This window comes from Thermothelomyces heterothallicus (assembly GCF_042370625.1).
Source record: "Thermothelomyces heterothallicus CBS 202.75 unplaced genomic scaffold P884_scaffold_21, whole genome shotgun sequence".
Classification (NCBI taxonomy): domain Eukaryota; kingdom Fungi; phylum Ascomycota; class Sordariomycetes; order Sordariales; family Chaetomiaceae; genus Thermothelomyces; species Thermothelomyces heterothallicus.
Window position 1 is genome coordinate 257,697 of NW_027192582.1, and position 27,690 is coordinate 285,386.

Consider the following 27,690-nt stretch of genomic DNA (forward strand, 5'->3'; position numbering starts at 1 on the left):
GGTAGGGGGAAGGTAGCGCAGGTAGCCAGTGAGGCCGTGAGGGTAGACCAGGGTTGGGCCAAGCGGCCGGGAGTGGCTTGGTCTCGAGTAGAGGCTCCAGCTCCAAGTTTCGATGAGACTACTCATGGAGAAAAGTAAGGGGATACAAGATAGAGACTTGACCTACTCGCGGGAGGGACGAGCAAAGAGGTGTTACGAAGAGTCGCAGGACTCTTTCCAGAGATTTCTCAGGCCGGTGCGGTCCAGTGACGTCCACAGGACATCGGACTAGTCACGGGTCCGCAACCTGGGGCAGGCCTGGGAATGGGTTGAGCGGCCGCTAGTTACTCGGAGGAGCACTAACCCCCTTTGGAACGCCTGCTTTTGACATGGAAGGCACTCCCGTACTCCGTGCCCCAGTGCCGATCAGCGACCGAACTTCCTTGGAGCTCACACTATCTCGGTGCCTGCTGCCGAAGAGCATAGTGTGTTATGCACAGCAGTGTTGTAGGCAAGGCGCCAAGGTGGCAAACCAAGTGGTGGGGGCTGGGCAAGTCAGCGAAGTGTCCTGTTATCTCCACAAAGGATCGCGATGATATCAGTCTAATAGAATCCAAGGGGAGGCCGCGGGGACGGCGCAGCGCAGTGAGGTGAGAGAGCCGAGCAGTGGGCAGAGGGGCCTTATCGGATCGATTGTCTTGTGTACAGTACGTACGCGGGTACGCGCCCAAATGGTAAGAGATGCGGGGAGTTGCTGGTTACGTCCCGAGGTACAGTAGTAGAGGAAGACCATGATGCGACTTCCTGGGGCAAATTGTGTGAAAGGCGCGTGTAGCGTCAAGCAAAGGCCGAGGAGAGAGGTGAGACCGCCAGAGGTACCTTGATGGCGGTTGTGCGCTTGCGGCAAGCCTGTGTGGGCCATGCCTGAAGAGGCAACCGCTAACCTGGACATGGGTGCAAAAGCATTAAGCTGTAAGACCTGGCGGGTTATGCAAGTGGGAGAAACCATTCGTCAGCCAGCCGCCCTCGGCCGTTTTAAACTCGTTAGTCTGTGTCTAATCTGTATACTACGGAACTTCTTCGTGTACGTACAGTCCAGGACCATGGTCAGTAGTATCTGCAAAAATAATCGGTATTCCTTACATACCTGATACACTGCGTTTTACATGGGCAGGTGCCAGCCGACAGGGATGCCTGAAAGTGCGGGAGAGTTCCTGCCTTGTGCACCGGCAGGCTCCAAAGTCTACCACAGTGTGTAATCCGTACCATGCTTGACTGCTACAAACATGTTACGGAACACACGATGAGAGGTGGGGTGAGGCCTCGCAAAACTGCGCTGAAGAATCCTTTCCGCCTCCTCAGAATCGGCACACGTCGGGGTCGGCCGTCGTTTGCGTCATCGGCCTCGGTGAGTGGGTGACATGCCGTCTCTGCCAAGGCACCCGTTTTGTTTGCCCCGACCCCGACCATGTCGATAAGTCACACTCGAATGCCGAGGTCATGCGATGGCATCTCCCACCCAGAACCTGGAGGAGGAGTCGGGGGAAGGGGCACTGGCCTGCATACCGTACGGTGTTTCTGTGCTGCTGTGGACAAGACCCGCTCGCGGAATACCGAGTAGCACCGGTACCGTATCTGACGCACAGTTTTTTCCAACACCTGGGTTCGCCCGGCCAGATCCAGGGTCTGTTTGCAGGGCTCGGGGTGAGCCTTGAGTGCTCAGCCCCAGCCCCAGCCGCGGCTGAAACCTGACGTGTGTGTGAATTGGGCCTTTTCCTTGTCCCTTGAGCCCCTCGTTGGCCGCCGCTCCCAAGGGTCCTTGGCTGCCGCTCCTTAGCACGCACACTCTCAAGATTGAGCGGGAGCAGACCTGCTGTGCCGTTGCCGCACGTATGTATGTATGTATGTACATACAGTACCATTCCCAAGGTATGTCAGCCAAGGCTCAAGCGCCTAACCCAATCTAGTTATTGTGGTCGTCGTGTCTATGAAGGACAAAAGAGGGAGGCCGCCTCGCTAGTTCCTGGCTCGGTCCGCGGCCTCAACGCAGTACCCCACGAATGACGTCGCCCTCTCTTCCTTCATCCCTCCCTTTCCCTCTCGCGATCTGGAAGCTCCCAGGATCTGTAAACAGCTTGTCAGAGCCCACGACGCAGACTTGGCAGGGGACTGGCTAGGTCGACCGCCAACTCTTTCAGACACTGGGTGTACATACATGCTGGGGACCCTGAACGTTGCTCCCCGTCGTATCGGGTGGCGCCTCTAACTCTGGCGGCGGCTGGTGTTGGCCGATTCTTGTCTTGTCCTGTCTCTGCGGAACAACGAAAGAGCCAGAAGAAGGGAAGGGAAGGGCGGGGGAAGGGGGATCGCTCGCAAACCAAGAGACGGACCAAGAGTTGTGCTACCAAACCGACCACTTGGGAAAGCCACCGCGAAACGCTGTGCCTGGACTTCGAAAATCAACACCGGAAACACAGGGAAACACAGGGAAACACGGGGAAACACGGGGAGAACGCCTCGGGCGCAACGTCTACACCGTAGCTTGCAGGAACCTTGCAGACCACGGCGTGACTGGCGCTCAGAGCAGACACGTTGATGACCAACTACCCTTCCTGTCTCCGGACGTCACTCAAACCAGACCGATCCTCTTCTTTCTTCTTCGACTCGGAATGCTACCGTGGTCTTCCGCACGACAGCCGGAAAAACAAGGGACTTCCGGACTCTGTAACCTAGGCTAGGCTAGGTGGTCGGCTCGAGGCTCTCCGCACCTCCCACGCGGTCACCAACATCCCTGCCGATCAGCGCCAACCTTAGGGCCGCAGGAGAGGGTAAGAGAGACGGAGACGGAGGAGAATGGGAGGAGGGGGGGGGCTGTCAATTCTGCGTCTGACCGGACATATCCGGGGTCCCTGTCTGATCTTCCTCAACATACTATGACCCGTCTTGCCGAGAGCTTGCTATGTCTTTGGTCCCTTGTTTTTGGTTTTTTTTTTTTCCTTCCTAGTAAGGGATGGCCACCAGACAAGGCAACTTCCCAAGGCAACTTCCCCTGTGCCCACCTCCTCCTCGCCTCGGTGAGCATTTGCCAGAGGGCATGCGCCGTTGTGGAGAGAGCCCAGCTGCAGCTCGAGGACACCGGGCGGGGGGTCACCCCCCATCATCCGGACTTTGACCGAGGGTGGGACACGGTGTGAGGGTGTACAGCTGCTCAGATATCAGACAGCGCGCAAGGCAACTAGCCGCATAACCGGCATGCTATGGGCATGCTATGGGCATGCTCTGGGGTGCTCGGGTTGGCCGGGTTGGCTGGCTGCTTGACTGGTGCGCGAAGCACTCCGTTACGGCTCCATGTCTCTGTTTCCATGCTTTCTGACGGGGAGCCTCTCGTGCTTCGATGTATATCCTCTTTTATCCCTGCCCTCTTTTCCTTTGTTTTGCTGAAGAGAGACCAGTTGGCGACGGAGACTCCGCGGCCACGCCGTTTTCGCTCTATCTCTATCTGGCTCATCCATCTCTCCCATACATACCCGGCTCCCCTCTTGCGCGTTCTGCACCCTGACCCGGCGAGATCAACCAACAGTCTTGCCGTCTCGCCGTCTTGTCGGCTGCTCCTCCCCCCGTTGCCCCCAACTCATCTGCCTGCCTGCTGGCTGCCCGTTAGGGCCTCTCGCTCAAGTCCGATATCGTCACCAACCGCCCTCGACTGGACGCGAATTCGGACATGGAGGACCTTGCAGGCGAGGGCATCCCGTTGCTCTCGTCTCCTGCTTCTTCCAGTTTATCTATCTTCTCCAGGAAGCAGGAAGCAGGGGTTCTCATCCCCTAATCGATCTGCTTCTCCTCCTGCATCGGCCCACTTCCCATCCAAGGAGTGTGCTGTGCTAGCCGGTGAGGTACTGTTCTATGGTGACGAGAGCGGAAAAAAAAGGCAACTAGATGGGCTTGGCGAACGGTACGACCTTGTGGGTTGCCTTGTATGCGCTGCCCCTCCCCTTGAATCTCGCATCCCCAACCTCTAGGACATATCCATTTTGCCACTCTGGCTGTCACCTTGGTTTCCGGCGAGGTAGACACTTCCGGCCGCCGGGAACCACCCGAAGGTGGGGGGGGGGGGGTGTCAGTGTCACACCGTCCAACGGTCTCACTTGTTTGCTGAATACGCGGCAACATTCGAGGCGGCAGAGGACTATGTCCCAGCCCGGGTCTGCCTCTCGGCATGTATTCATCCTTGAACCCCGTGGCATCTTGGTTGGTGAGGAGGATGTGTTTTCACCTCAACGCCTCTCACCTCATAACTGGTGTTGGCTCCCATATTTCACCGGTCAGAAGACTTTACGGAGTGATTGCTCGTCACCAACCTTCTCCAGTAAGTAGCGATGATGGATGCTAGCGGCTGAAGCCACTCCGTCATTAGCCTCACGGATCAGACTGCCGTGGCCGACTTGATGGACATAATTATCTGTTCCTAGGTGTTACGACCCACGCATATCATCACCCCTACTTCTCCGAGTGACACAACATAGGCCATTCACCTGTCCTTAAGAAAGACAATCATATTCGAATACAGAAATAACAATGTACGATGAATATGTTGCTATCAGCCAATTATACAGTCATTGCTCATCACAGTCTTATTTATGCCCTCTCGCCCGGATCGATGAAGATGAGAAGACAACCGGCAAGGGAAAGAGAACCGATCCACCCCGCCCGCGTTCTTCCGCTTTCATGTGACCTGAATCAATCCAATCGGTAGACGGAAATTTGTTGGGGGTATAGGCCTAGCCTTCGACCCTAGCCCGGGGCATGACATTTTAGAACAGCTTGCCGGCCATGTTGATGGCAACGCTCTTGTTCTCGGTGTAGTTGGCCAGGGCCAGCTCGCCGAGCTCGCGGCCGATGCCGGACGCCTTGAAGCCGCCGAACGGGAGGGCGTGGTTGAGCATGTTGTGGCCTGTCCGTGGGGAGGAAAAGAAACGGGGTTGGTCAGTAACAAGTCCGGGAGGGGAAGAGGGGGGAGGGGAAGAGGGGGAACGGCTTACAGTTGACCCAGACGGTGCCGGCCCTGAGACCGTTGCTGACGCGGATGGCCGTGTTGAGGTCCTTGGTGTGGACCGAGGCGGCCAGACCGTAGGAGGTGTCGTTGCCGAGCTTGATGGCCTCCTCCACGGTGGAGAACTTTGCGATGGCGCAGACGGGGCCGAAGATCTCCTCCTGCATGATCGTCATGTCCTGCCTCACGTCGGCGAAGATGGTCGGCTGGATGAAGTAGCCCTTGTCGCCGTGGCGGTTTCCGCCCGTCACCACGGTCGCGCCCTGCTCCTTACCCGACTGGATGTAGCCCATGATGCGGTCGTACTGCAGCTGGCTGACCTGCGGGCCCTGGAAGGTCTCCGGGTGGAACGGGTCGCCCACCTTGTTCTGCTCCGCCCGCTTCTTGAAGGCCTCAACGAACTTGTCGTAGATGCCCTCCTGGACATAGATGCGCGAACCGGCGCAGCAGCATTGGCCTGTTGGGAGGGGGAGAGGCAAGCTCTGTTAGTCACGCTGCTGCTGCTCTTGCTGCTGCTGCTGCTGCTGCTGCTGCTTCTGAGGGATAGAATGGCAAAACGCACCATGGTTGTAGTAGATGCCAAAGTTGACCCAGCTGATGGCCTCCTCGATGTCGGCGTCGTTGAAGACAATGTTGGGAGACTTGCCGCCGAGCTCGAGGGTGACCTTCTTCAGGTTGGACGAGGCGGCGGCCTTCATGATGGTACGGCCGACGATGGTGGAGCCGGTAAAGGCGATCTTGTCGACGTCCATGTGCGACGAGAGGGCGGCGCCGGCGGTCTTGCCGAAGCCCGAGATGATGTTGAGGACGCCCGGGGGGAAGCCGGCCTCCTTGACGAACTGGGCAAAGACGAGGGCCGACAGCGGGGTCTGCTCGGCCGTCTTGAGGACAATCGTGTTGCCGGTGGCCAGCGCAGGGCCGATCTTCCACGCAAGCATGAGCAGCGGGAAGTTCCAGGGAATGATTTGGCCGCAGACACCAATCTACGGGAGGGCGGGGAACAAAAAGTCCGAGGTTAGCTAGTACTCTTGGAGGAGGGTAGGGGAGCACAGCAGAGAGGTGAAAGGAATCGCATACCGGCTCGCGCCTCGTGTAGCTGAACATGTCCGGGTTGATGTCGATGGTCCTGCCCTCGATCTTATCGGCCCAGCCGCCGTAGTAGCGGATGCACCCGACAACGGCGGCGACGTCGCCGCGGGCCATGGTGATGGACTTGCCGTTGTCGAGCGACTCGACCGCGGCCAGAAGGTCCAGGTTCTTCTCGGCGAGATCGGCCAGCTTTAGCAGCAGGACGCCGCGCTGCTGCGGGGTGACGCGGCGCCACTCGCCCTCAAACGCCTTGCGGGCGGCGGCGACGGCGATGTCGACATCCTTCTCCGTGGCCTCGTGCACCGAGCAGATGACCTCTTCGGTGCTCGGGTTAATGACCTCGAACGTCTTCTTCTCCACACCCTCGACGAATTCGTTGTTGATGAAACTGGGAAGCAGGGGGGAGTGAATGTTAGTCTCACGTCGCGATTTAACACCGTCCATTTCTCACTTGTCCCCTCATTCACTCAACGGAGAGGGAGAGCGCCGGGGATGTGACCTACAGTCCGGTGGGTTGCTTGTAGGGGCCCGTGATGGGCGTCTTGAGCTCAACGAAGAGGTTGGACATTGTGGCGGTGGCGGCAGCGGCAGCGGCGGCGGTGGTGGTGGTGGTGGTGGAGGAAGAGGAGGAGGAGATCAGTCGTGGCAGATGTGGTGCTGGAGCTAGCGGAGGTTCACTCAGAGCTTCCTCTGTGTACGCGGGAAGAACGTGCCTTTAGGAGTGGGAATCGAGGGAATTAAATTTGAGAAGAATGAGACGACTTGGGAGGACGAGGTGCAGGAGCAGGAGGAAGAGATGGGATGAAGGGTTTGGCCTGAACTTTATGAACGATTGATGAATCCTTGAACAGTTGAGATGGGGTTGAGGGGTATGGAGACGACCGGGTGGGTGTGGCAAGGCAGTCGAGACAAGGAATGCAAGCACGGCGATCGCATCGCTGCTGCCCCGACTCCTCCCCCCGTTCACCCCTCCCCGCCACGGCCGAGTGGAACACGATGATGGCCAAACTAGGCGGCAGCCAAGCGGGGTCGACGCCTCAACGGATTAATGGAAGTGACGTCGGCCTCTCAACGAACGCTCGAGAAGCACCAGAGGCGCGCATTCCCATTGCCGTTATTGCGTTTTCCCGCTTGTCCATCTTGTCTTTCTGTCTCCACGACGTTCAGTAGGAGACCAGCACGCTGGAAAAAAAGAAAACAAGAAGCCAGCCTGTCGCGACTTTTTTGGGGCTTCTCAGCCTACTACTACGGAGTACTAACCACCTACTAGATCCATAGAGTGGACATAGGTATGTATGTACATACGGAGATACACTACGTTGTACATACATTTGTAATGGGTCACCCTCCACTTTCTCTCCAAAACCCCCATGCTGCGGGGAAGTCCCACTCGTCCGCACCCCATGGCCAGATTCTTCCTCTGATTTGCGGATGCGGCCCCCGGTTTCCCCGCAATATGCTTGGATAGCGGCACTGAATGCGGCGCGCAACCCCACCGCATGCGACAACGGACGAGTGGACTACTAGCAGTGCGCAGTAAGCCAAGCCGAAGCGGGCTCGACAAGCCGATGGGCTGTTTCGACATTTGAGCCCGTACCTTACTGAAGTTCGTCGCTTTTGACTCAATCCGCTTCCCCGGAAATCGCGGGGTGCAGTCGCACCATGCTCACCAATCCATGCGCAGCACACTGAACATGCGAGCGCAATGCCGTGTTTGGCATCCCGTTTCCCCGGAGGGAATGTTCTAAGAGCGATTTGCGGGGGCGGGTCTCTCCGATCAAGTGTAGCACAGAAACTAGTGGAGAGAAGCTGCGTGCAACCCGTGATGCAAAGCACGATTGACTGAAAGCGAGTGTTCCAAACGCCCGGTCGAGCATCATGAGGAATGTGGCAACCTTACTGTGGAGGATACGTCGAAGCGTCGTTCCTGCGGCCGATCTCTCAACGAGGTGCTCGGAGCAGCCGGTGAACAGCTGCGCTCGGGGTAAATTGCAGCGAGCTACACGGAGCACGGGGCACGGAGCACGGAATAATACGGAGCAGTCCATGCTTGAGGCGTGCGTGGTGGAGTCGGGGTGTTCGTTCGCAGCGGGTAACAGAGCATTCAACTCGGAAATGACATCGTCGAGGGCCTATACTAACTAGCAGCCAAGTTCCAGGCAGTTCGCAGCGCAGTGGGGCCAGTTGCAGGCCCGATGTACGGATTACTGCAGTAAGTCTCTGATTAGTGTAGTTAGTAACAAGGAAATGTCCTTTATTAACTTGTACGGAGTAACGCCCTCGGCTGATCGCCAAAGTTTGTCCGTACTGTACTCGAGATAGAGTTACTCCGTACCTGGGGCCGCTTTGTCAGGCAGGGCAGTATGGAGTGTCTGATCCTACCTACTCGGCACTTTTCACTACGCAGGATGGAACCTGAACGTTGGTCTGAAAACCTTCCATCCTTGCGTTCATCAAACTTTGGAAGGCATAAACAACGCATCGCCTTTCTCTTCGCCGTACCGTGTAATCTCTGGAGTTTCCTGGGCACTCTGCACAACAAAACGGGAACAACCCGAAATGAACGGCAAGGCGATACCATCGATGCATTGCTACGAGTTTTCAGGACGTGCTATTGAGAGACTGCATCGCTTTGTTTGCCGGTTTTGCACTCTTCAATGCAGTTTTCATTGCTGCTTGGGTGAGCTGTGTATCGCGCTAGCTGATAAGAGATAAGCATTTTGGGGCTGGGAAAGAGGGCTTCGGCGGTCGGCAGCTCTAGGAAAATTTCTCCGACGAGCAACTAAGGTACCTACGCCAGAGCACATGAACCTGCCGCTTCAAGCCCCCGCGACCATCGCTCCGTAGTTCGCTCAGTCCAGTGAGGACTCTCCATGCTACCAACCGCTGCGATACGAGACTCGTAGGCAACAATTCGATCATCCTGGGCATAGTCACCCGGTCTCCGGCCGCGGCGATCCGCGAACCCTCCTTCGCTTTCGATCCGCTTGCCTGCCCCGCAGCGCAACGTTGTCTCGTCCAATTCAATGGGCTTCGTGATCCTGTCTTGCCCGCCATGGCTGACACGTCAGAAATAGAAGCGGAGCTGCTCGCCGCCCTGGGCGTGTCACCTCCCGCTCGGGACGGACCCGTACCCACCGAGACGGACACCTCCCAGCTTCAATCCCATGAACGGCAGCAAGCGCAGGATCCAGCCTCCGAGGCCCTCCCTGCTCCCGCCCCCGCCCCTTCTCTTCCCGCTCCTTCGACCTCTCAAGAGACCGCGGCCCCCTTGCCAGACCCGGCGTCAAACCCAATTCCGACAGCTAGCTCCGCCCCTGCCGCTGCTCTTGTGGCGACAGCAAGTGCTCCTTTCCCGACCATCACCTCTTCCGCCCATGACGACCACCCTATTCCGGACCTGGGCGCAAATGTCTCGAACGCGCCAGTCCTTCAGCAGCCTTCCACTGTCCCGCCGCTCCCAGCTGCTCACGACGCGCCCGAGCCACGGTCCCCGAAACGTCCCAGGAGCTCGGACGCTTCTTGCGAGAGCAGTGCCAAGAGGCAGAGGACGGAACAGCCACCCCCGAAGCAGGACGACGCAACTGGGGGATCAAACATTGACTTCGCTGCCATGCTGAATGACGCCCTTGCCAATTTTGATCAGCATGCCGGCTCGGGAGACAGCGACATGGTCATGCAAGATGCGGCCGCCCTTTCGCAACCCGCTACCGCCGCTCCCGCGAGTACAGCGTCCGACCACGAAAAAGCCGAAAGCAGAATCGTGAAAGTATCCAGCAATCCCTTCTACATCATGCGCTCCATGAGCCTCCCGGTATTAGGCAATATTGCCGTCCAGATCTTGCTCAGGCTGTCGCAACAGCCGCGCTCCGAGACAGAGTCCCTCCTCGCCAACCCGACATCCGAGTTCCGCAAATCCTACGACATGTTGAGGGACATCTTTGTGGCCACTAGGAAGGCCTTCTGTGACTCGCCACTGCTGTCTCCGGACGAGCTGGATGTCACCGACTCCGAGGATCGCGAGACGATACGAATGTCGAACCTGGCCGCTATCGCCGTCAGTGCCTTCGGGGCCCACGATGTAGCGGTTCAGGACGTGCACGATGCATTCTTCTCCATATTCATCCCCGAGGATGGCGAATACAAAGCGCCACTGACCGACTTGCTTGTGTCCCTGAAAACCCGCCTGTTGCTGGATGCGCTCAACAAGCCCGAACAGTCCCAACCGGTCTCGCAGCTCTTAGGTGCCCTGTTCCCAGCCAATTTCGACGACTCGCTGAGGCAGCGCAGCGGGGACATGATCCTGAACGCCGACGAGGAGGCGCTCGTCCTCCGAATCCGAGAGCGGAGGGAGCAGCTCGTCAAGAGCGCGGCCGACGAATCTATCAAAGGTAAGCCCCCCCCCCTTCCCACACACACACACACACCACACACAGTGTGGACTCATGCGGCAGAGTTCTGTATCGACTAACACCCTTCCGACAGCACTACTAGAGGAGCAATCGTCGGCCACTATGTTCACCGAGAGCTTGAGCGCCTTCCTGCAGAGCCACCTCGGTGTAGTCGTGGATTATGCCGAGAAGTACGGCGTAAATATCCCGCTCAGTGAGGACGAGCCTGCCACACCCCGAGGCCCCAACAATGCTCAACACGAAGAAGACAAGTCCTTGGCTGCGCTGCTGCAGTCTCAACTGGAGCAAACAGACCGCGACCTTGCGGCAGCGGGGAAGGAGGCCCTCTCGAACGGAACCGCCTCGAACCAGTTCGGGTCGGCCGACAATGACGGGCTGGAACTCAAGAAGCTGATCGAAGAATCGCTTCCAAACTGCATCCCCGAGTTGAAAGAGCAGCCGACCAATATGAATTCCTCAGACGGAGCCTCTGACTTTGACTCCAAAAACCTCGCTTCTTTCATCTCGGAGAAGCTCAGAAGCGAGTTCGACAACCCTACCCACGGGCTCTCAAATATGCCTGCACCGGCACATTCGCCCAATACAGGTGAGGGCTCGCCCCCGTCCATAGTGGCGATGTCAGAGAAGGCTAACACGGCACACCAAACAGCGCATTCCCAGTTCACGGCACAGCCAAACCCGTCTCACCATTCATCGCCCCGCCAATCGCACACTCAGGGCTCAACCCCGACTCCCCCCATAGGAACGAATGGAGATACTCTGCCCCCCAACCAGTCGATGCCTACGGCGGCTCTCTATGAAAAAGCCCGCCAAGCAGCGGTTGCCAAGTCATCCAACACTACCCGGCGCGAGGGTCTGCACTCCACGAGGCGGCCGTGGACCGCGGAAGAGGAGAAAGCACTCATGGCCGGTCTCGACATGGTCAAAGGACCTCATTGGAGCCAGATTCTGTCGCTGTTTGGGCCGAACGGCACCATCTCCGACATCCTGAAGGACCGGACTCAGGTCCAGCTGAAGGACAAGGCGAGGAACTTGAAGCTGTTCTTCTTGAAGACGAATTCCGAGATGCCCTACTATCTCCAGAGCGTGACCGGAGAGTTGAAGACGCGGGCGCCGGGCCAGGCAGCTCGTAAGGAGGCAGAGGAGAAGGCGCGCATGAACTTGGCGGACGAGCAGGCGAGAATCGAGGGGATCATGACCTTGGCGGGTGGTCTGCAGAACAACCACCGCCCTTCTTCGAGCACCCCCCTCGCTGCCTCGCCGGCGAAACGGAAAAGCCCCTCTACTGCCGGCTATGGAGGCTCGGGGGCTGGTGCGGCAACAACAGCCAATGGCTCCGCGACCCCAGCGATGTCGACGCCACCACGAGTCAAGACGGAGCTCCCAGACCAGCATTCGCTCCACAAGATCACGGCGTTTCCTCCAATACAACCGGCCCCGGCTCCTGCTTCGTCCATGCAGCAGGGCAGGAGTAACTTGCCGCCGCTGCAGCCGCAACCGGGCCCGCACCAGCAGCCGAGACCCCAGGCTCAGCAACAGTATCATCAGCAGTCTCACCATACCCAGCAACCTCGGCAGCCCCAGCAGCCCCAGCAGCCCCAGCAGCCCCAGCAGCCCCAGCAGCCCCAGCAGCCCCAGCAGCCATCGCGCCTTCAGGAACCGCAGAAACCGATGTCGGCGCAGCAGCAACAGCAATATCGCCAACAGGTTCAGCCACAACACCAACCGCAGCCGCAACAGCAGTCTCAGTCGCAAGCCCAACCTCAAACCCACTCTCAACCGCAAGCACAGCAGCGTCAGCAGCCACAGGCGTCACCGCCACCGCAGTCGCAGGCCCAGTCGCAGGCGCAACCTCAAGCCGCTCCTCGAACTCCGTCGGCGTCACAGCCAGCCCCGCCACAGCCAGCCCCGCCGCAAGTTCACCAGTCTCGCCCCTCTCCTTCTACCACGCACACCCAACCGCTCCCGACCCCTCCAATTCCACCAAACCACCACTCGACGCCCGATCACACGCAGGAGACCAAGATGATGGAGACGTTGCAAGCCGCCACCGCTGCGTCAACGGCCAATGAAGCCCAGCCCCCTGTTCCCACGGCAGCAGTATCGGAGGGCTCAGCCGCCATGAATTAGGCTCTAGCGAGAAAGCCTAATCTCTGGTACGAGTGCTGTTTGAAACATTGTGTCTCTGGAACTACGGGACGAATCATCCGGACTCCGCCGATAGAACAGCGGCAGTAGTGACTAACGACGATATGTTGTCAAGTTGGAGTGAGTGGGTGTGATTTTGGCCCCTTGGGGCACTCGGGTAGCCGGCAGAATGCACGGCTTCCTCACGAGGTCCGCGACGTGTTACGCTTCCTCCTCTTTTACTGTTTCCTTTTCGGTCATGTATATAGGCTCAGCACCGCAAACACCCGCACGGCTTGGCACGGCACGGCACGGCACGGCATGGCATGGCATGGCATGGTATTTCTGCTATGGGCTTTATGACTGTATGGCACGGCGATACCCCGACACTTTGTCATATCGCTGCGTTTGCGACAGGTTCGGCGCTTTTTGGGGGGGGTGGAAAATTGACAGCAAGTCTTGGCTTTATTTTGCAGTTTGGATGATACCATGGAATGGTAGCTGGCAGGAACAGACACGAGTCAACGAGGTCATTGCTTGTTGCTACGCAGGCGGTCGATACGACGGAGTGAACTGTCTTGAGTGTGACCGTTTGATGCTATAAGCATGCTCCCACCAAGTTATGTTACTAGACTGCGTTGAAGCTGCCTTTCGAGGATATTCTTCTCTATTGAACAAGTAGCATGCGGAAGGAATAAGGCGTCAGGGACACCTTGACCGGCAAGTTCCCTGATGGAGTAAGGGTTCCTTGATTGTTTTTTCCCGCGAGATGAACTCGCGGGGACCGGATTATTCGCGGTAGGAGCGCTAATTAGAGGGAATCTGTTGGACCTGGCTGCAGCAGACTCCCGAGACGCAAAATGTGTGATCGACTTCTCTGCCAGTCAGACAGCTAGAATATGACTTTGACCAGGAACGCTTTTCCTGTTTTCTCCTGCTATGTACCCTACATGCATGTATGTACATACATACACGCGCAGCACAGCGCGAACCGTCTCGTCGCGCTCGGGAGGGTCGGCATCGGCCGGCGCGGTTTGGCCCCGGACGGGCAGCGAGGCGTGCCGGTCGGGCAATTCAAGCCGTACTCTCGATGCGATAATATTATTTCCATTGGTTGCCCCCTAGTCGCTCCGGTATACGCAAGCGGCGCGTTTCCTCTGGCACTGGTTGCATGCTAAAAGCATGGGGATCACACCCACGTGTGTCAGTATTAATAAATAATTTGGCCGATGAGTGGAATCATTAAGAACTTCGGGAGTCAACACGTAGAGGGGATAACGTTAGAACCATAAAAATTCAGAGTGTTAGAAAAGATAGGGTGTGAGTGAAATGGACTCTAGTTAATGGGTGCGTCCATGACTTTCATGGCAGGATAAGGTAAGGTACCTATCCATTAGGAAGTCCTAGGATGCACTCACTACGAGGGACTTGGGGTACATTTGGCCCCCCACCATAGTGTACTTCGGCTTACCCCTTGATGAACGTACATAAGTAAAGGCCCCATCTGACAGCGGCGGAACGGGAGCCACGGACGGACCTTGGCGGCGGCGCCTGTGCGGATTAAGCTGAGGCGTAGCATTCCGCTTCCCTTTTGGGACTACCCAAATACTATTAACTACAGCATTTAGCTGTCAGTGGGTCAGATCCGACTGGCCCACCAACAGGGATGATGAGCCAGGGGTCAACATGTATTTAGACAGCATCCCCAAGTGCCGGAGGCACTTGGAAGAAAAAACGCATACTATCACCACTTCTGCAGACCGTACCAGTTGGTCCAGGAGTGCCGCCCGCGGCGCGAATACCGCTGTGGTGTCGTATCTTGCAGCCTGTCAGAGCTGTAGTCATTTGCAGCCATCGAGCTGTAGCAAATACCGTGTAAGTCGGAACCCTCAGGCAACCAACATAGGATAATTACAGCGCGACCTACCGAACAGGTTTCGTATTGGGATATCTTCAGAGTTTGCGATCCGATCCGCGCGTACATTGATGACTTCAGTATTTAGATGATTGTTTCTTCTCCTTCTCCTTCTTTTTCTTTTTCAAAGTTGAGAAGCATATCCTTTGCTTTGACCCTTTTTTCCCCCCATTTTTCCCCCCGATTATGGCAGGAGCGGAAATTAAACAAGAGGCAGGAACATGCGCAAGCGCACATGGAATCCGAAGAGCCTCGGGCTGCTTCTGGCCCCGAAGAGGGCAAACCTCTGCCCTCCGCAGACAACCGGGAAGAGCAGGGCCAGGGCCAAGGACAAGTCGTGGCGCCATCCAGACTCGAAAGTCAGCGGTCGTATCGAATCGTCGAGATCTCGCCTGGCGACCCGACCAAGCCTTTGAACTTCTCGCGCGCCAAGAAGTGGTTCCTCACCTCCATCGTCACATTTTTCCCTCCTCTCCATCACCCTCACCTCGTCCGCCTATTCCTCGACGTCCGCCCCGGTCATGGCCGAGTTTGGTTCCAGCCCCGAGGTGGCCGCGCTGGGCGTCTCGCTCTTCGTGCTGGGCTTCGCCATCAGCCCGGCGCTGTGGGCACCACTGTCGGAGCTGTACGGCCGCAAGATCCTCTTTGTCATCACGCACGGTGTCGTCGTTGCCTTTGTCGCCGCCACGGCCGGCTGCAACCCGGTGGCCTCGCTGCTCGTCTTCCGTTTCCTCGCCGGCACCTTTGGCGCATCCACAATGACCAACTCGGGCGGTGTCGTTGCCGATCTCTTCCCTCTCCTCCGTGTGCCGCCTACAATTGAGGATGCATTCGCCACAAAGGTGTGGCTGGGGCTGTAAGTCCCCTCGTTAGTTGGTATGGAGATACCCCCGCAGGGTCGAGCCCACGCCTATGAAACGAAGTTTTATGCCTACTATGGGCCTCGACGAGAGATGCGCGAGGCATATTATACCATAGTCGGGGTATTCATATAGTGAAACTTGGAGAGTGCCTCAAAGTTTGCTGTAACGTACTGGCAAACGGATAATGCTCCCTGATTTTAACAAGCTGGTCGAGGCCCTTTTCCCAAAACGGCCTATTAACGGGTGGCTGCTCGTGGCTGTCATGACGGAATCAGTGTTCTAACGGCGTCGCTGATGGTGCATCCTGGACCTTTCCTCTCTGGTCGCATCAAACTCACGGCATCAACGACTCTAAGACTACTCCACACCCAGGCCAGTTGTACTCTTGAAAAACGCAGCACTGGGTAAAAGCCCCTCCCCTTTGGGGCGCAATTGGCGACCTGGCATGAAGTGACGGGTGTACTTCGTCCAGTGCTGTGTACATTGAATTGCCGAGTCCCGATGTTCGGGCTTTCGGTTACCGGGCTAATCTGCCCAGGAGTTGGCCTTGCTTATCATTCTCATCCATGCTTCGCACAGCCACCATGTTCCCGCGAGGTGATCTTCTTGATGGCAGATTTTTAGAGCCGCATGCCTTCCGCCGCCCGCATTGTGCCTGTCGTCGGTTATCCCAAGTCCATTGCGTTCGTGAACCGTCTGGACTAACATGAAGTCTCCGAGAATGTCATTCAGACATGCTGTTGCGTCAAAATATTGCTCTGGTGCTAATGAAGGAGCGAAGGTGTTGCGCGCACGCAGCTTCCATTAATTAGGGCGGGCAAAGCAGGCATAACACGATACGTACCTCGGCATGCACCGCAAACCGCTTCAGGGAGCGCAAAAAGTATGAAACACCCTGCGAGGAACCAAGCCGGGCGATGCTGCCCTGTGACCCAATAACGACGGGTCCGGACATGTCATAACTTCTAGATGCGGGAAAGGAGTCGGGCCACGGACAAAGTCGGTCGGAAGCACGGGATTGCGGCACCGCTTCAGCAGCTGGGGCCAGCACAGCCCCGAAGAGGTCACAGCAGTTCATTAGTCAACTGGCCATTCAGCACTTCTCGGCCAGCGAAGCAAACAATCTCGCTTGCAGCGGAATATGGCCTGAATTTTTCGGTAGCGACTGGGATGGTGAGCAATCGATCTGTTTTATAAGTAAGCAGCCAACAGCGATATCAGCTTCTCGAGTCCATCCCATGTACACACAATATGCGCATACTAGCATACCTATAAACTGTGTAACACTATATATTCAGTGTTCCAAAGTAGGCAGTTAAAGCGGAGCACCAAGTACTATAGTCCAGACTTGGCATCGCCAACCGTATCTATCGTATTGGAGTGGCCCGGTGACATGGCTGGATGGCTTGCCCAATAAGCTTGTCCCGCATTCCACACTGCCGCTGCGGGGAGCCTGGGTCTCCCCCACAGTGCATGCCCCCCCGGTTCTGACTGCCTGTTTAGCCTTGTATCCTTCCACGTTGCGCTCCACCCAACACCTCCCCCCCCTTGCCAACCATTGCCCATTGTTGACACTGCCGACAAAAATAACATAAAACAAGACGCCGTTCCATCGGCCGTCTTCTTGTCATAACATCAATCTTCATCTCTGGGCATCGTGTATGATACTGATATCCACGTTCACAACAAATTCACAATGGCCTCAGTCTCGGACCATAGCACCCCCAAGGGCAAGGCCCCAACCCCACCGACCACTTCGGGCAATGGAGGTTTCCAGGCCCAGCAGCCCATGCGTGTCGAGCCTCCCAAGCCCGAGGATCTTCAGCGGAGCTATGCCAGCGTCGTCGACGAGGCGCACTTCCCGGGCTGGTACGGAGCCATGATCGACTGCCTCGGCGAGGTTGTCGGCACCTTGGGCGCCATTCCCTGCTGCATCTGTTTCCCCAACCCCTTCAAGAGAGTCAACCAGGGCCACGTCGGCCTGGTCACCAAGTTCGGCCGCTTCTACAAGGCCGTCGATCCGGGCCTTGTCAAGATCAACCCGCTGAGCGAGCATCTCACCTCGGTTGACGTGAAGATCCAGATCGCCGAAGGTAACGTTTCGTTCCCCTCCATCGCCTGCTGTATCTACTTCATCCCAGAGAGCCCGGTTCAGCTAACACGGCACACAGTCGGCCAGCAGACGTGCATGACCAAGGACAACGTCACGCTCAACCTGACCAGCGTGATCTACTACCATGTCGTCTCGCCCCACAAGGCCGCCTTCGGCATCTCCAACATCCGCCAGGCCCTGATTGAGCGGACCCAGACGACGCTGAGGCAGGTCGTGGGCTCTCGCATCCTGCAAGATATCATCGAACGGCGCGAGGAGGTCGCCCAGAGCATCGGCGAGATCATCGAGGACGTGGCCACCGGCTGGGGCGTGCAGGTCGAGAGCATGCTCATCAAGGACATCATCTTCAGCCAGGAGCTGCAGGAGTCGCTCTCCATGGCCGCCCAGAGCAAGCGGATCGGAGAGAGCAAGATCATTGCCGCCAAGGCCGAGGTCGAAGCAGCCAAGCTGATGCGCCAGGCCGCCGACATCCTGTCGTCCGCGCCGGCCATGCAGATTCGCTATCTCGAGGCCATGCAGGCCATGGCCAAGAGCGCCAACAGCAAGGTCATCTTCCTGCCCGCCGCCAACCAGACCATGCCCAGTACCGCCGCCTTCAACGCCGCCCTGTCCGGCAACAATAACAACGACCCCTTCGCCGAGGGCAGCAGCACTGCCGACCCCTCCGGCGCCGGCGCCGGTGACTCGGGCTTCCAGCAGGCGCTGCACGCCAGAATAATTGAGAACATCTGATAAGCGCATGTTCTCTCGCCGAATGTGGGTGTGGAGGGAAGAGGTTCAACAACCCTCCACCCTTCTCATTCCGTTCCCTCTGGAAACGCAACCGCTGCTTCAGGATTATTCCCGATGCAATACTCTTAGGCCACCAGTCTGCTGGCCTGCCTATTCACTCGCAACGCGTCATGTTTCACCTAATGACTTGACAGATCTGCCTTTTTCTTATTTTCTCCCACTCAAATATACCCCCCCCCCCAAGAAAAAAAATACCTCCCAGAAACCTCTTGGGTGGACACGGTAATGCCTCGTTGTCCGCTTATTCCACAAGGAAGAACCGAGGTTTGGGCTGCTAAAAATTGTGTGCGCGAAGGATACCCTATCGATGCGAAATACGTCGGGAAACGAGAGGAGATGGGAAATACCACTCGCAGGAGGATTTGCTGTAAGCTTCACGTTCACGCTTTTGTAGTTGCCGGCTAGTTCACAAATGATACCACCTTCGTTTTGTCTCTCAACACGAGTTTCTGCCTTGTCTTACTCATGAACGAGTGGAGCGGTGTTGTGTATGTAACTGCGCACGACATTCACGACATTTGGAAAGCTTCCGAGCAACCAGGGCGGAAGAATCCCTCATGGTTGCCCGCAGAGACCGTTTTAAGCTCGTTTATTGTGTCCATACCAAGTCAGTAGGCATCGCGACGCGTGATGCCGCCTCTCGGGCACCGACTTCAAGACGGGAACGTATTGCGCATGAATGTAGGAAGAGGGGTAGCATGAACGAGTCTCACGTTTGACTTTAGCCATGAGGAGAGAAGAAATGGGGACTGAAGTTGTCAATGCTGCACCAAGACACCGAGACAAGTTTGTGTTGCTCAATGCTAAGAAGGGGAAAAAAAATATTTAGAAAAAAAAAAAAGAACAAAAAGCTCACCAACCAACTCCCCTCATGCGGGAAGCTGGTCGGCTACGAAAACCCCCCTCCTAGGGGGATTTTACTAGGATAGCAAGTGTGGTTTGTAGCAAGTTTGAAAAGAAGCAAGTTGTTAAGCGGGTCGAACTGGCGACCTCTCTGACCGGCCGGAACCGGTTTGTTTGCCCACCCCGAACGAGCGGAGCGGGGGCTCCTCCAACTCGGCGAAATCGCCTCACTGGAGGAGCCATTGGCACCGTGACGGAGCGTGGGTTATAAGGTGCCGTGCTGTGACGCGCTGTGCTGTGCTGTGCGAGGGGTGGGAGGGTCCCGGCACACGGTGTGAGGGTGCGGCGGCGGGAAGAGATGGGACGGAATCTGATAAAGGTTGGCAAGGCGAGAGCACCGACGGAGACGCGCAACACAGGTGTGCCCGGGAATGTTGTTGCACGGCAGGGTATCAATTCATCTGCTTTGGTTGATCCACACACCCACACACACACCTCTCCCTCTCTTTCACCTCGTGCCACATTTCTTCAGTCATCAAACCCCTCAAAGCTGTCATCATCATCCGCTGCGTCTGCTTTCTGGCCTCCAGCCGCCCCCGCCGTCGTCTGCCCGGCATTTCTCCTCCTCACTTCCGCAATCAGCTCCTCCAGCTTCTTCTGCTCCTCCTTCTCCTTCTCTGTCATCTGGGCCAGCCGCTGCGCCTCCCTCTTCCTCCTCTTCTTCTCCCGCCGCGCCGCCTTGGCGTCCTCATGCTCATGCTTCCCGCTCCAGGCCTCGTTCTTCTTCCTCTTCAGCGAGCCCGGGTCTTCGCCGTTGGCGCGCTGCGCCTCCCGCTCGGCCTTCTCCTTCTTCCACTGCTCCAGCTCCGCCAGCCGCTTCTTCTCGCGCGCCTTGTCCTTGAACGGGATGCTCTCCGTGTCGATGCCCAAGCCCAGCGACCGGTCGAGCCCCTTGACCTCGGGCATCTTGGGCAGCTCGAGCAGGCCGTACCCCCTGGCGAGGTCGACCCAGTCGAGGTCGGACACGCGGAAGATGGAGGTGGCCTGGTGCTCCATGTAGCTGCGCGCCCAGCTGACGAAGGCGCGCTGCGCCAGCTGAAAGATCTCGCGGTCGGCCTTCGCCTGGTCGCGGATCTTGGACGAGACGAGCTCTGCCTCGGCGTCGGTGACCGAGATGGAGGGCCTCGTGAGCGGGGTGATGGGGGTTTGGCGGACCTCGAGCAGCTGGACGTAGCCCTCTTCGTGGCCGGGCTGCAGCATGACGACGGCGAGACCACGGCGTCCGGCGCGTCCGGCGCGTCCGCAGCGGTGGATGAAGACCTTGGTGTCGGTCGGCGGGTCGTGCTGAACGACGAGATCGACTTGGGGAATGTCGAGACCGCGGGCGGCAATGTCGGTGGTCAGGAGGACGGTTGGGGAGGTGGCGTTGACGAACCGCTCATAGTTCTTTTCGCGAACCTGCGGTTCGAGTTTGCCGTGGAGGGAGATGATGGAAAAGCCAGGGGGGAGCACGCCGTGCAGAACACGGGCAAAGTACTTCACGGCGAAGCAGGTCGAAAAGAAGACAATGGAGCGAGCAGGGCGAGGCTCCAGCTTGTCTAATAGCTGGCACAATGCTGGAATCTTGTGGCTCGCAGGCGTGATGATGTAGGACATCTGTAATGACATGGGCGTCTTCCTCTCCTGGATCTCGCCGCCGTCTTTCAGGCTCTTGACTCGCACGGTAATCTTGTGCGGGTACAACAGGCCTACGGTTATAAGCCTCTCTACAGCTTCACTGAGCGAGGCGCTGAACAACCCGGTACGGCGCTGCTTGGGGAGGTAGCCCAGGATCCGCGTGATCTCCGGGGAGAAGCCCAGGTCCAGCAGACGGTCGGCCTCGTCCATGACCAGGACCTCGAACGAAGACGCGGGTGCCTTGACATACGGGCTGGACAAGAGTTCTGCGAGACGGCCGGGTGTTCCGACGAGGAGGTTGGGCGATAGTCGGAGAAATGTGCTCAGATCCTCGGCAGCCTTGATCGTGCCGCCAACCAGCAGCTGCGGAACGATGACCGGCTCGGTCGTAGCAGGTCGCTTTTCATCGCTTTTCGAGTACGACAAGAGGTCCGCAGATGGAGCATGGAATCTTATGAGAGACACGAGCACGTTGTAGATCTGGGATGCGAGCTCTCGAGTTGGCGAGATGATGATGCCCTGAACGTGGTGCCTCTTCGCCGGCTCTTCGGACCGGAGCAGCCGCTGTCACGGGCCCACGTCAGCCCATTGCTCAGCATTTTCAGATAATGGGGGATTTACGCACCTCAACTACCGGGATTAGGAATGCGAGCGTCTTCCCGCTGCCCGTGACGGCTTCTACCACGACGTCCTTGTTCCCGCGGAAGATCTCGAGGCATGATTTTTGCACCGGAGTGGGCTGTTCATAGCCCATTGACGAGAGGTAATCGAGGATCCACTGCGCAAGACCCGGCGTGAGGGCATTCCACGATCGGGGTGCCTTTTTAGGGCGAGCTTGTACTGGCGCCATCGTTCGATATTGCTGAATCTTGGGAGTTTGACGGCTTGAATTCCAAAAAAGTTGCCGAGGTAGATACTCCCTTATCTTATCTTGACTTTTTAGCGGATGCCCCGCTTCGCCTACCCACTCCAGCATGTGCACCCTTGTTCCTCGCTACCATGCAGTACATAGTAGACCACTGTTCCAAGGACGGAGTACGGAATACACACAGTACAGATTACTTCAAAAGCCGCTGGCGACTGGTAGGCGGTACCTATCGCGTGTCTTGTTGGTCATTTGATAAATTATGAAGCTTAAATTCCTTTCTTCATCAAGCGCTCGAGCAGAACAGGTACTGCATGACCCACGGTTCGTCTGTTTCACTGGGCCGCGGCAGCCTTGTGGGTTCCTGGGATTACACGTACTGTAACTAATCCGTACGAGTACCAGATCGCGTAGTGTACGGTAAGGTAGGTGTGTAATTATGTACGGATGACGGATTACATACATACATACGGGATTGGATGCGGCGTTGATGGATCGGAAGTTTGTTGGCCCCGCGACCCCGACAGCCCGGCCGAAAAAAACGCCACATCCTACAGAATTCGTACGCAGTACGGCCCTACTGTGTAGAGGAGACGCGCGAGCCATTTATGTCCTGAAGGTTGCTCCGAACCCGGGGCGCGATAACAACAATTTAGTTTGGCTGCGCCTCTTGACACTCGTTGTATCGGTTCCGGCGATGAGGTAGAAGAAGATCCGAAACCGGATCACGCAAAAGCCACCACATAGGGGGGCGCTAGAAGATGGAGACCAACTGGCAAGGTGGTGTTAAGGACGAAGTAGCACGTAGTCCATACACGAATGGGAATCGAGTCGCGTGGTCTCTTGTGGCTGCGATCTGCGTCAGTAGGTGGAGTGTGGTTCTTCTGAGGAGTCCAACGCAATCCAATCTTTGGCAAACTATTCAATCGAAACCGAGCTCTTCTAAACTGTCCTGTCTGTTCAACCTTCAAAGTCGTCATTTCTAAGGACCTTTTTTTTTTTCAAACTATCCAGAGCACCCGAAAAAAAATTTCCTTGGATGAAAGGGACCTAGTTCCTTTTTGGGCTCCCTCGCATCGAACGTATCGCGCGTTGTGTCACATGCGACTTGCCAGGGCTGGCGCTTGGCCGCATGTCCGAAGTTTGGTCGCCCGCCGCAACCGAAATTTCTTCGCACAGCCATCCCACGAGGCCGGCTCATCCGCGCGCGACAACCCGACCGCGCTGTCCCCCGTCCAGACACCAATAAAGGAAATTCTGCCAACGGCGCAGCCGAAGTTACCGCCGTCGCCCAGGAACTCCGGGATTCGAGCGAGTCGATCCAGCCATGCAGTGGAGTATTTCAACTCCGCTGCATCCTCTTCAGCACACTGGATCCTCTCGCCCAGAGCAGTTCGGCCTTTTTTCAGTACCACCTATCCGTGTTTAGAGCGCTGAGCTGTCCCTTAGCAGGAGGAGCGCGGAGCTCGAGACGAGACAAGCACAACAAGTCGCCCGCCCGCTCGCCACTGCACTTTTACGACATCCGACGTGTTGTAGCGGGCGCCATCTCGCTCCCCGCGCTACCGCCGTTTCCTTACAACATGTCTACACGCGGGACACGAAACGTGCCCGGAACGCCACGAGTTATCTCCCCGAGCCCGACGCGATCCGACGTCGACAGCAGCGGGCACGATGCATCTTCCTACAACGGTCCGGTGACGCGGTCAGCAGCGCGGAGGCGGCAAGCGTCGACCCGTCAGCCTGCGCCCTCCGACATGGACGAAGACGACAGCCCGGACCTCTCCAGGGCCCGCAGCCGGAGCCGCAGCCCGGCCGACAGCAGAAGGCTGCGCAGGCTCACGACGAGAAGATCCGCAACGGCCCCTAAAGGGTCCAAGGCGACGGCGGCAGCAACCGCGGCGGCAAGCAACGGTCACCCGCCCCAACCGGCCGACGCGAACGGCCACCTCTCGCCGGCGTCGGCTACGGCAACGGCAACAAGCTCACCTTCCTACTACGGCTGGAGCTGGCGCGACTTCAGCCGCAGCCCGAGCCCGCTCGGGCTCATCCCGATCCACCGGCGCTGGCGGGCCTTTGTGCACAAGCACGAGGTGCCGCGCAAGGCGCTGCACGTGTCGATCGGCTTCTTCGTCGTGTGGCTGTACCTCTCGGGCACGCAGACGCTGGACGTGTGCCCCTACCTGATGGGCGCGCTGGTGCCCATCGCGGCCGTCGACGTGCTGCGCCACCACCACGCGACCTTCAACCGGCTCTACGTGCGCGTGCTGGGCGCGCTCATGCGCGAGAGCGAGTACGCCGGCTACAACGGCGTCATCTTCTACCTGCTCGGCGCCTGGGCCGTGCTCTACTGGTTCCCCAAGGACGTCGGCGTCATGGGAACCCTGCTGCTGAGCTGGTGCGACACGGCCGCCAGCACCTTCGGCCGGCTCTACGGCCGGTACACGCCGCGCATCCGCAGGGGCAAGTCGCTCGCCGGCTCGCTCGCCGCCTTCGTCGTCGGCGTGTGCACGTCGGCCTTCTTCTGGGGCTGGCTGGCCCCGACCAAGGGCCCGCTCCCCGGCGACGAGAACTTTATGTTCACGGGCGCCCTGAGCCTGCCGCGAGCGCTGGCGGATGCCGTTGGCCTGGAGCCGGCGAGGGCCACCATCACGGGCGGGCTCGCGCTGGGTGTCATGAGCGTGTGGTCAGGGCTGGTGGCGGCGACCAGCGAGGCGTTGGATGTGTTTGGATGGGACGACAATCTGACGATACCCGTTCTGAGCGGCCTGGGCATTTGGGGGTTCCTGAAGATCTTTGGTTGAAAGCGTCATGTTGCAAACGAGCGCCAACCCATCTGGGCTGCTGCTCTAATTAAGGGTTGGGGCATGGCTCGGCAAATTGTACGGATTATATGTCTATCGTGCGCACGGGCGGCGTTTGGATACTGGAAGTTCCCAAACTAGGGAGGGCTCGTGTGCGTGCACGTGGTGATGCAGTGCCATCCGTATCATCCGTATACAAAGATCTCAAGCACTCTCATCTCGAAGCTCCTTTCTCAAAAAAAAAAAAAAAAAAAAAAAAAAATCAATTAGCGCTGTGCCATGATATACCGGATAAGTAACCTATAACTAGTGCGGGATAGGAATCGAAGGGAGCGTCCGTTGGCTCTGCAGCTGCCACGCAGCGATGGATGTCTTGCATCTGCCTCCCAATCGCCGGGGATCACGGCTGAAAAGGGAAATGGGGACTTGGAAAAAGGCCCATGGCATTGATTCCATTGGACAGGGGTGCTGAGACCGAAAAGAATAAAGTGGGGCACGATTTTCGCTCTTTCCCGTTGTGTGTTGGGTGAACAACCACAGCAAGAGGAAAAAGTATTCCTTCGTTCACGCAGGCCGCCGTTACAGTAAGTCCTTCGCAACTACCAGAAATGCACTATCTGGGATGGCTGGCTTCGGCAGGATTTGTGCCTCCTTCGAATTCGAACTTTATTACGCAACAATCACTCGTCCTACAAACCCGCTCCTCTCACCGCTTCAACCATGTGTTTCAATCCGAAAAGCGACATGCCGTCAAACGCTAGCCGCACTCCCATATCCAGACAAGCAGCACCGGTCTCCGGCACAGAAACGCCGGCCTCGGTAAGAAAATGGCCGAAAAATAGCCCGCATTCGACGTCCTGTGGATGCCCGTGCATGGGCTTAAATAGATTTCGTACAAGTACATTAATAACAACAACAACAACATCTCTTCCCCGCAACGTTCAAGACGCAGATGCCACGCCCTTGAACGACACGGCCTTGGGCACTCTGAATTCCAAGCCGACCAGACCAGGAACGGCAGGGTTTCCGCCTTTCCGCCACGCGGGAGTGCATCGCGGTCACCTGTATGCTTCATGTACGTCTCCCGCTCTCGACCTCTCAGAAGGCACCGTCGAGCCCCGGCTGTGGCGTCTTCGTCCTATGAGATGGTGCCCAGTCATCAATTGGCAGCACAAGTCTGGTTTGACTGCATCTCCTAATTCCACTCGAGTCCTGATGTTACATTCCGCCGTCCCACACACATCATTCGTCCCTGCTCTGCCAGATCATTCTCGAAGCCCGTCCGCCAACATCGACGGGAGATGGGAATTTGCGGACAGCCTGCAATACTGCCAGCGTGCAGGAGTTCGGCGCGGCTTGATGCGTTGTCTCGCTGCTGTCCCAGGCCTTGCATCCCATCCTCTTTGGCTGAAATCATAGGCTTGGACTCTCCGTCAAGGATGGGAAGATGTACTGTTCGGCGTGGGCCTTCACTGCCCTACTCCTCTGGGCAACAGCCTCTCTTCCCGCCTGCTGGAGTTATCCCGTCGAGTTCGTTTCCTGCCGACCTCTCTGACGCAATGGGCGCTTTCTGCACGCTCGGTACCCCTTGTCGTACGAAAGGGAGGACCCAAGAGCCGGCGGTTCCTTGTCAGCCATGCAGAGGGCCTTATTGACGGGCCAAACGCTAGCTTCCACCTCGGCGGGCCCCCAAGCTTCCGGTTCTATCCATCAGTGGCCCAATGACCGCCGGCTGATGGAGCCAGTGGGAGACTCTAGCTGGATCGACAAAGGCATCTGGTCCCTTACCTTCACCCGTCCGCTCGTCATCCCCCTTCCCCGCCTGGACCCTCCCGTTGCCCTTCGTCATTCCATTCCAGGCAAAAGTATGCAACCTGCTAAGATAATGTAGGATGCATACCGGGTGTATAAGCAAAGGAGGAAAGACTGCTTGCTGTTGGGCGGGCATCGGCACCTGCCTGGCCATGATCGTCTTCCACAACAGGCATCCCCTTCGAACCTGACTTGTACGGTACGGAGCGTCGGGGGGATGAGCAACAGATGAGGGGCCAAAAAGGACGAGCAATGCTAGGTTCTCCGGCAAACCGGTCACATTGTTCTTGCCGGAACACCGGGACGGTTGCGGACGGGATTCACTCGGCCGGATTGTCTTCGGTGCTTCGCCCACCTCGGTGGATCTCCACGTTTTTGTGTCATCCCCTTCCTTTGACGTACATACATGACCTGACGCTGCTACACAGACTATCCTTGGGAGACTCGCATTATCGAAACGGCCAAGACGCCTCTGTTTTCGGCTCACCGGTCGGTCGGGGCCAGACAGATGTAGCTCTCGAAAAGTCCAGGGCGGGTCAACGGCTGCTGGCGCTTCCAAGTCCCGAAACCGTTTCTGCATCCTATCTGGGCGGGGGCGGAACAAGGACGCAGGGTTCTAAACGTGCATATGCTGAGTGGGCCGCTAACAATCGCCCACCGAAGCAGACCATGAAGACATGCGGTGCAGTACTCTGGGGCATGCGTATCAAACGCGCCTCGCGCCTCGCGCCTCGCGCCTCACACCTCGCCCGTGGGTCCAGGCCCGTGGATGTATGTATGTACTTGATATGCTTAACATAGGATGCTGGGCTTGTCTCAACGCCAGACATCCTTCGTATACCTGGGTACCACGGCTTTGCTGGAGCTACCGCTTGTTCTCTGAGCAAAAAAAAAAAAAAAAAAAAAAAAGCACCCCGGCATTGATCTCCATTTGCCTTGGCCAATCGAATCATCTGTCGTGCCCTTTAGGAGCGCCGCAGTCTTACTCTGTGCTTCGAGTGTGATTTGGGGAACGCACAGGCCAAGGAATGCCAACCGGTACGGAGGAGACGACTGCTGAGGGTGCTGTGTTGTCAAGACCCCTCCAGAAAAAATACTGTTAATGATCCCACCTGCAGCATTTGGACAACACATTGCCCGACCTAACGCATCTCTGCCTAACCAGACTTCGCAACCTCTGTTTGACGTCGCCGCCTCTCCTGCCGAGCCAACGAAAAGGCAGCCCTAAGAAACCGGATCCCACGCCAACCATATTCTTTATTGGAATTCTGCCTAGCGTCAACACGGCTCGCCGCTGCTTCTGTTCTCTGAACCCCCAGTTCGCCTATCCGCGCCGCCCCCCCCCCCCC

General features: G+C 57.5%; 8 protein-coding genes across 8 annotated transcripts; 6 read left to right on the forward strand and 2 right to left on the reverse strand.

The window, feature by feature from the left end:
• Positions 1–773: 773 nt before the first annotated feature.
• On the forward strand, positions 774–2,314 carry P884DRAFT_312716 (uncharacterized protein; the record flags this gene model as incomplete). The annotated part of the gene is made up of 7 exons (XM_069445219.1): positions 774–839; positions 888–892; positions 1,154–1,230; positions 1,290–1,395; positions 1,626–1,667; positions 1,769–1,869; positions 1,947–2,314. The coding sequence occupies 7 exons, from the start codon at positions 774–776 to the stop codon at positions 1,997–1,999; spliced, it is 450 nt and encodes a 149-aa protein (XP_069295481.1). The 3' UTR covers positions 2,000–2,314.
• A 2,100-nt stretch (positions 2,315–4,414) lies between these two features.
• Positions 4,415–7,021, reverse strand: P884DRAFT_247898 (aldehyde dehydrogenase domain-containing protein). Its single transcript, XM_069440524.1, has 5 exons — positions 6,622–7,021; positions 6,107–6,506; positions 5,592–6,012; positions 5,019–5,486; positions 4,415–4,930 (listed from the first exon to the last, which is right to left on the reverse strand). The coding sequence occupies exons 1-5, from the start codon at positions 6,684–6,686 to the stop codon at positions 4,791–4,793; spliced, it is 1,494 nt and encodes a 497-aa protein (XP_069295482.1). The 5' UTR covers positions 6,687–7,021; the 3' UTR covers positions 4,415–4,790.
• A 2,152-nt stretch (positions 7,022–9,173) lies between these two features.
• Positions 9,174–12,660, forward strand: P884DRAFT_279402 (telomere repeat binding factor-domain-containing protein; the record flags this gene model as incomplete). The annotated part of the gene is made up of 3 exons (XM_069443305.1): positions 9,174–10,509; positions 10,604–11,116; positions 11,180–12,660. The coding sequence occupies 3 exons, from the start codon at positions 9,174–9,176 to the stop codon at positions 12,658–12,660; spliced, it is 3,330 nt and encodes a 1,109-aa protein (XP_069295483.1).
• A 2,433-nt stretch (positions 12,661–15,093) lies between these two features.
• Positions 15,094–15,432, forward strand: P884DRAFT_279403 (uncharacterized protein; the record flags this gene model as incomplete). The annotated part of the gene is made up of 1 exon (XM_069443306.1): positions 15,094–15,432. One exon carries the CDS (start codon positions 15,094–15,096, stop codon positions 15,430–15,432), a length of 339 nt encoding a protein of 112 aa, XP_069295484.1.
• A 1,581-nt stretch (positions 15,433–17,013) lies between these two features.
• Positions 17,014–18,481, forward strand: P884DRAFT_228358 (stomatin-like protein). The gene is made up of 2 exons (XM_069439713.1): positions 17,014–17,528; positions 17,607–18,481. The coding sequence occupies exons 1-2, from the start codon at positions 17,132–17,134 to the stop codon at positions 18,278–18,280; spliced, it is 1,071 nt and encodes a 356-aa protein (XP_069295485.1). The 5' UTR covers positions 17,014–17,131; the 3' UTR covers positions 18,281–18,481.
• Positions 18,482–19,658: 1,177 nt separating this feature from the next.
• P884DRAFT_228362 (P-loop containing nucleoside triphosphate hydrolase protein) lies at positions 19,659–21,710 on the reverse strand (the record flags this gene model as incomplete). Its single annotated transcript, XM_069439714.1, has 2 exons — positions 19,659–21,424; positions 21,486–21,710. The coding sequence occupies 2 exons, from the start codon at positions 21,708–21,710 to the stop codon at positions 19,712–19,714; spliced, it is 1,938 nt and encodes a 645-aa protein (XP_069295486.1). The 3' UTR covers positions 19,659–19,711.
• Positions 21,711–23,357: 1,647 nt separating this feature from the next.
• On the forward strand, positions 23,358–24,758 carry P884DRAFT_262469 (uncharacterized protein). The gene has a single exon (XM_069441664.1). It carries the CDS (start codon positions 23,483–23,485, stop codon positions 24,527–24,529), a length of 1,047 nt encoding a protein of 348 aa, XP_069295487.1. The 5' UTR covers positions 23,358–23,482; the 3' UTR covers positions 24,530–24,758.
• Positions 24,759–25,475: 717 nt separating this feature from the next.
• On the forward strand, positions 25,476–26,449 carry P884DRAFT_262471 (uncharacterized protein). The gene has a single exon (XM_069441665.1). It carries the CDS (start codon positions 25,831–25,833, stop codon positions 26,182–26,184), a length of 354 nt encoding a protein of 117 aa, XP_069295488.1. The 5' UTR covers positions 25,476–25,830; the 3' UTR covers positions 26,185–26,449.
• The last annotated feature ends 1,241 nt before the right edge of the window (positions 26,450–27,690 follow it).

Bases quoted from the DNA above. Each gene is read 5' to 3' on its own strand.
- P884DRAFT_247898 (XM_069440524.1), bottom strand. From the start codon at position 6,686: ATGTCCAACCTCTTCGTTGAGCTCAAGACGCCCATCACGGGCCCCTAC. The intron at 6,507-6,621 runs GTAGGTCACATC...CCTGCTTCCCAG, and splicing joins TACAAGCAACCCACCGGACT to TTTCATCAACAACGAATTCG. The intron at 6,013-6,106 runs GTATGCGATTCC...GCCCTCCCGTAG, and splicing joins GCTACACGAGGCGCGAGCCG to ATTGGTGTCTGCGGCCAAAT.
- P884DRAFT_228358 (XM_069439713.1), top strand. From the start codon at position 17,132: ATGGCCTCAGTCTCGGACCATAGCACCCCCAAGGGCAAGGCCCCAACC. The intron at 17,529-17,606 runs GTAACGTTTCGT...CACGGCACACAG, and splicing joins GAAGATCCAGATCGCCGAAG to TCGGCCAGCAGACGTGCATG.
- P884DRAFT_262469 (XM_069441664.1), top strand. From the start codon at position 23,483: ATGGACGAAGACGACAGCCCGGACCTCTCCAGGGCCCGCAGCCGGAGC.
- P884DRAFT_262471 (XM_069441665.1), top strand. From the start codon at position 25,831: ATGGGAATTTGCGGACAGCCTGCAATACTGCCAGCGTGCAGGAGTTCG.